This window comes from Bos grunniens, chromosome 24 (genome assembly GCF_055505025.1).
Source record: "Bos grunniens cultivar Pamir isolate PY7600 chromosome 24, Bosgru_T2T1.0, whole genome shotgun sequence".
NCBI lineage: Eukaryota > Metazoa > Chordata > Mammalia > Artiodactyla > Bovidae > Bos > Bos grunniens.
In genome coordinates, this window is record NC_141188.1 from 40,916,307 (window position 1) to 40,922,882 (window position 6,576).

The 6,576-nt window shown below is 57.7% G+C and overlaps 1 protein-coding gene across 1 annotated transcript; it reads right to left on the minus strand.

Annotated features, from left to right (window-relative positions):
• Positions 1-274: 274 nt before the first annotated feature.
• Positions 275-5,882, minus strand: TMEM200C (transmembrane protein 200C). The gene is made up of 2 exons (XM_086372347.1): positions 5,747-5,882; positions 275-2,906 (listed from the first exon to the last, which is right to left on the minus strand). The coding sequence occupies exon 2, from the start codon at positions 2,799-2,801 to the stop codon at positions 1,017-1,019; it is 1,785 nt and encodes a 594-aa protein (XP_086228473.1). The 5' UTR covers positions 2,802-2,906; positions 5,747-5,882; the 3' UTR covers positions 275-1,016.
• Positions 5,883-6,576: the final 694 nt, after the last annotated feature.

Consider the following 6,576-nt stretch of genomic DNA (forward strand, 5'->3'; position numbering starts at 1 on the left):
CTGGGTGCTCTGTAGATTAATCCTAAAGGTAAAGTAGAAGCATTGTTGAAAATTACTGTTTATTTAATATTTCATTTGGAAGAGATGCTCCCAAACGTTCAATTCTACTCTGTATTTAAGTTTAAAATATGCTTGAAATGACTGAGGATGGCGCTGAATCACAGTAGTAGTGTCATAGCAAAATATCTTAGGTTTACCAGCTGAACTGCCCCATGCTTTACATGTGTTAAAGTATTAGTTCCGAGGCAAAATGAGGCAATATTATGTTTAACTGTTTGTTTGGAAACTTGTTTTATTAAAAAAAAGATTTTTTTCATGGTAATGCTATTTTCAGTACAGGTGTGATAATACTCCATAAAGTATTGTGTACTTGATATAGTGAATTCAGAAAGGTAACGGTCCCACTCGATGCTGGCCTCTAGTCTCCATGAGATACCCTAGTAGCAAAATGTAAATACCCTTTTCAAAAATAAAGAGGCCTTTGTGTGGTGGGATGAGCAGACAGGGGTGGGGCAGGGAACTGTGATCTCTTCAAACTCATGCTTTTGGCTTTGACTTCACTGAGTAAAATCAGTTCTCAGAGAACTGAGACAAACCCTTCTATGCTCCCCAAAAGCACAGAAGGAAGAAAGCTTGTCATTCACGAGCAGCTAGGGACAAAACCAGCGGCAGAGTACAGGTCAGGGGGATTAGAGATTTAAAAAAAAAAAAAGTTGGAGTAAAGTGCACAGTTACTGTCAAAAATATATTATTTTGATCCTAAGAAAATTAAGAGAATTTTATCTAAGGAACTAGATTGCTGACCTTTTAATACATTTGGTTTTCAGAGAACATACAATCACCATCGGACCTATAAGACTAGTTTGCTTTGAAAAAAAAATTGCTTGGAATTATCTACAGGAATCTCGTGAACGCAATTCAAGGCTAACATTCTGCAGCTCTTTGGGTAGTGGGCGATTTCCGCGGATAAACCCCCTGCTTCCTGCGGGCATTTCTCCTATCTTCTCTCTCTCTTCCTAAATGCCAGCACTCTCCAGTTCTCCGTCCTCAACCCCTGAGGCGTGAGACCGTGAAATCATGTAGAGTTTCTCCTTGTTTGTAAACTGCCTCTGCACCGGCTGGGACGGCTCGGCCTCGGGGACCTCCTGGCCGGGATCCTCTGGGGGTCTCTGCTCCGGCCCCGGGGCGATGGCAGCCTCCCCGTCTGGGTTTCCACCGGCCCGCAGGTCCCCCATCGACTCCAGGGAGGTGCCAGTCTCCCGCAGGGGGGTGTAGCCCTTATTGCTGCAGGACGGGTCATCAGAATGGGAACTCGGCGAGTCCGGCCGGGCGGGGGACTCCGGGGAGGCCGCGAGCTCCGGGAGGCTGGAGTCCAGGTCCGCGCTGCGCGAGGCGGACGGGGGCTCGGGGTACGAGGCCGCCCGGTAGTCCGGCAGCCCGCTGGTGCTGCGGCGCCGCAGGGCCGCGTGCCTGCCGGTCCTGGGTAGGCGGCCGCCCTGCCCCCTGGCGGTGCGCGCGGCCGCCGGCTCCTCCGGCTCGCGGGGCGCCCAGCGCGCGCCGCCCCGGGCACCGCCCCGGAGGTCAGCGAGGCTCAGGTCGAGCGGGATCTCCCGGGCGCCACGCTCCCCGGGCGGCCGCTGCCAGCCGCGACTCGCGGCCCCCGCGTCCCCGTCGCGGTCCCCCGGCAGGGGTAGCAGCGCGAAGGCGCTCAGCGACGAGCCCACGAGGGAGCTGGCAGTGCTCGGGCGCCCCCAGGTTTCGGGGGGGCTGCCGGGCGCCGGGCTGCTGCCGCTGCTTGCGGCCCGGCGACGGCCGGCCACGCCCGGGCGCTCGCGGTAGATGCTGTACACGGCCTCCGCCAGGCTCGGGGGCTCCCGTGGGCGGCACGGGGACGAGACCAGGTCGGGCGGGGACGCGGCGCCTGGGGTCCCCCTGCCACCCCCGCTCCGGGCCGCGGGGTGGGGCCAGGCGCCGCGGGCCAGCATCGCTGCCGCCCCGAAGGCGTCCCCGGCGGCGCCGCCGCGGGTCCCAGGCTTCAGCTCCAGGCCCCGCGACTGCACGTAGCCCAGGAAGCCGTTGAGCGGCGCGGCCCCGGGGGGCGCCGAGGCGGGGCCGGAGGACGAGGCGGCGGCCGCCAGGTCTTTGGCGCGGAGGCTGTGCACGTCGATGACGGTGGAGTAGAGGTCCCGCAGGTTGATGATCTTGGTCTCCTTGTCCCTGTTCTCGTGGAGCACGGCGTTGGCGCAGATAAAGAGGAAGATGCCGATGCCCATGATGAGGGGCCCGAAGACCTTGAGCTTGTCGGAGTGCAGGTAGCCCGAGAAGACGCGGAAGAAGAAGCCCACCGACGTGGAGGATGACGGAGAGGGGGCGGGGGACCGCGCTGGGGGCGTGCTCCTGGGCGCGCCCACCGAACTGGCGGTGACACCTTCCGGAGGCCCCGGCTGGGTCCTGGACCGGTTTCTGTTGCCCCCGCTGCTGCTGGTCACGGAGGAGACGCGGGGGCCGCTGTCCCCGGGCGGCGGCGGCGGCGGCGGCTGTTTAGCCCCCTCCCGGTGGGCCCCGTTGGCCTTGGGCCAGTAGCCCACCACCGCCAGGGCGATGCCCACCAGCAGCACCACGATCCCGCAGAGGGCGATGAGCCCGGAGACGGAGCACAGCTTCAGCTTGCCCTTCACCACCACCACGTCGTTCTTGCGCCTCTTCTTGGTTTTTCGCTTGCGCTTGGGGACCTGGCCCGGGGGCCGGAGGGGGTCCTGCTTCCGGGCGGAGATCCTCAGGAGGCCGCCGGTGGCGATCATAGCGAGCGGTGGAGAGTGGGGCTAACCCGGGGCCGGAGGCCTGTGCGGGGGGCGGGGGGGTGGGGTGCACCAGCTGCCCACTAGCCGCTCCTCCACCTCCTCCTGCTGCAAAGCAGAGGAAGACAGTCAGAAGGTGTAGGCTTGGCTGCGGCAACATCCCACGCGCTCTGCCATAGTCCGGCTCCAGGATCCCACCACGTGTGCGAGCCCCCACCCCACCCCTTCCCACATACCCGGGCCATGACCCGCTAACAGGAGTGGAGACCAGGGGGTGCCGGCAGTGGATTAGGGACGAGAAGCGCTGTTGCCGTAACTGATCCGAGACGGTTAAACACACTTGGAGAGGACGTCTTCTTTTCTCCCCCATCCCCCGAACACTGTAGGTACTATTCCAGCAGTGCTCAATTCAAAAGCTCCAGGCTGACAGCCAACGGAGTTCTGACCATGAGTGAAAACTAACGTGGGGACTCAGCGCTCGTGGGAACGGGCTCTCCTGGTCTCCCAAGCGGGGGCGCCCCAGACTTCCAAGTCTCTTAACTGAGAGGAGGGTCTGTTTGTCTGTGGGGCCTTCAAAGTCCCTGAAACAGTCACAAAAGTTACCGATTCATAAAGACAAAAAGAAGTCCTTTCACTGGATGGAAATGAAAAGTCATATCATGGCAGGCGGCTTATTTACCCCAGGTAATTAATTAAGAGTTCACGGCTGGGGGAACACCGGAGAGCTATGTTAGTACTCCGACCATGAATCCTTCCACCAACTTGTCTCCAAGCCATCACTGTTCTCAAGCAAGCTGATCTTTCTCACAGCCCCTTCCCTCTCATCTCATTCCTGCAACATCTGGACAGCTTCTTGGGGTGGAATATTTAGTTTTAGGTAACAGGTTATGTAACTGCGCTCTTCTTTCTGGTCTCTTCTCCTCCCTCAGAGGAACTCCCTTAAAGGTATCATGTGCTAGAGTCCATCAGGGAATTTAAGCAGTCCTCCCAGCATCTCCAAGAGAAAGATCTTTTTCTCATGTGGGAAAATTCCAATCTTTAAAAAAAAGAAAGACCTGCCATCATAGCTTTCTGACCCCTTATTAATGTGCCAACAGCGCATTCTGAAGAATCCAAATATTCAAATGAGGAGGCAATTAACTATGTACAGCAGTCTACATAATAATGATGGCTTGTAGGATCTCCCAAGGGAGAGCAGTTCCCATGTTTTTCTCATGAGGTCAGTTTTAGGAAAGGAGGGGGGACAACAATCAGTGGACTATCTTACAGGAAGTTTAGTGGTTTATAATAAAGCCTGGGTAGATAAACAGCACAGATGCAACTCTGTGGATATCTGTCAGCTTCTAAAAATTTCAGTCCTGCTGGATCCCCAGAGTAACACATTTTCTGTTCCACTGGTTGTGTTCCCTCCTATAATAGAGATGCTAAAATTAAGGGCATTGTATGAAATTGAAAGGCTTAGATATCACTCACAAGCCTTTGGGAATTATATCCTTTATAAAATAATTCATGTTTTAGAATAAACTGCCCTTTGAAAATGGGGGGTTGCTTAGGTTGGTGCCTGGGTGAACAGCTTTGCCCGTTGATCCCCTCTATCATACCAAGACAAGAGCATTTCTCCACTGGTGGAAAAGCAAATGGCAATCAGCTATTTACAATGCTTGCAAATCAATATCTCCTTGGAACTTGGTTGGCTTTCAGTAAGCAGGAATGTGAGGTGGGCTAGAGAGGGGTTAAACACTGGGTAGGTGAGAGAGGGCTTAGAGAATACATTTACAAACGCTTTGAATTTTGTTTTTAAGTAGGAGCTGCACCAGTAAGCAGAGATTGGGGAAAAAACAAAAACAAAGCAGAATCCAAGAGTAGCTTACTGTCCATTCTTCCCCCCAAATAAGCACATTTATTATGTAGTTGTAACTGCAAAGACTGCTTTTTTAAGTGATACACAAACTCCAGCATCTTTAATGTAATAATCTGGAGATGAGTGATTGTCTTAAGAAGGACTGGGGAGCCAGACATTTTAGAAGCAAAGGCAGCCTCAGTTGGCGAGGTGGCTCTCCCAGAAAAAAGAGAAGCGCTAACATTTTGTTGGGCACTGATGGGGACGCTGGATGTCTTGGGGGAGGAAGGTCCACACATGTTTTTTCTCCTCACAAGGCAGCTTTGGCTCTGGGTACAAAGTAAGGAAGACTGGAACGGATTTCAACAATCGTTTACAGAAGATCTTTAAAATTAGTTTAATAGCCACTAATTAACTCCCTAGTTTATTATTCCTTCAGCTCTACTGAAGCCTGAACTCCTTTATAACGTGTCTCCATCTGACGGGGAAATACTGACAAAGGTCAGATGGCGAGGAAGAACCACCTTGGAGGTTTTCTTCGTGCATAATGAAGGAAAACAAACTTAGCATTCGAGCTCGGCTGCCCTAGCAATTTACAGCCTGGTGCTGGTCTTTCCGCGGCAAAGGAATGGAGGCTGGGGGAAAAGAAAGGAGGGATGTCTAAAAATACAACTGCTTCCAAGAGAGACGTTCAAGTTCTCGGCTCGTGACGGATTAAGCCCCACTCGGTGTCTGCTGCTCAGAGCCCACAGGACTGGGAGCGCCCTGCCCTGCCCGGGTCCTCAATACCCCCGGCCCCTCCCCGGCAGGGCAGCGAGCCCCCCTTGCCCTTCCTTTTAGGTCTGCTTATTTATGTTGGAGTCACATGAGTGCAGCAGCTGGGAGTCCGCCTCTGGAACGAAGCCAGGCGGGAGCGAAGTGAGGGCAATCCTGAACTCGCTTGTATCCCGGCAGCGCGTGCCGCGTAGCCCGCCCAGGAACACGAGTGTCCCGAACACCCGCGCGGGGGACCCGGGCTGGGGCCGGGGGCTGGGGAGGGGGCCTCCGGGGGGACGGACAGAACGGCTCAAGATGGCAGCTCTGGAAGCCAAGAATATCGCTCACTTACCCGGGAAGACGGGGGCAGGTCGGGGCCGGCGAACGGGCGCTCGGGCGACACAAAGGAACCATGGAGAAACTTTTCGAGCCAGAGCCGCCGGCGGAGCGCGGGGACAGCGCCGCGGGGCCCTCGGTGCGAGCGCGGCTCAGCATCCCGGCGGGGGCGAGCGTCAGCCCCGGGTGCGCATCCCTCTCCGGCGCCGGGGCGGGAGCCATTTCCCGGAGTTTTCAAGAAGTGTCAGGTTCTCTGCATCCCGCATCCCGCCCGGAGCCGCTCTCCCCGCCGCCCCGGCCCCTAGTCCGGCCCTGCCTGCTGGTCGGCCCCGCGCCTCTTTGTGTGGCTGCTGCGCGCCGGGCACCGCCGGGTGGAGTTGAGCCCGCGGCGGCGGCGGCGGCGGGGAGAGCGGCTCGGGGCGGCCGGACCCGCGGCGGTTGCTAAGAGACCGGAGCCATGACACAGGGAAATCGCTGCAGGATGGCAGTCGGTACTCGGCCGGGCTAGGCGGCTCGGGGGCGCACCCGCCCCCCGCCCCGCCCCGCCTCCCGCCTCCTCCCTGGCTCCCGTCTCCCCGCCTCGCCGGTCTCCCCCTCCACACTTCCTCTCCCGCCGGCGCGCGTCCCTTCGGAAGAACCGCTTCCCCAGGAACAAGGAGGCGCGAGGGGAGGCGGAGGAGGGGGCCCGGGCCGGGGGCGCGCGGAGAGGGCAGGGCGCGGGGCGCCTCAGCCTCGGCCCTCCCCGCCCCTGGGGCGCCCCGGGACCGCCGCCTGCCCGGGGCTGGAGCTTTGTTCTTTCCCTCCCAACTACCTGTCTGAGCCGCGGGCCGGAGGGTCCCCAAAGGA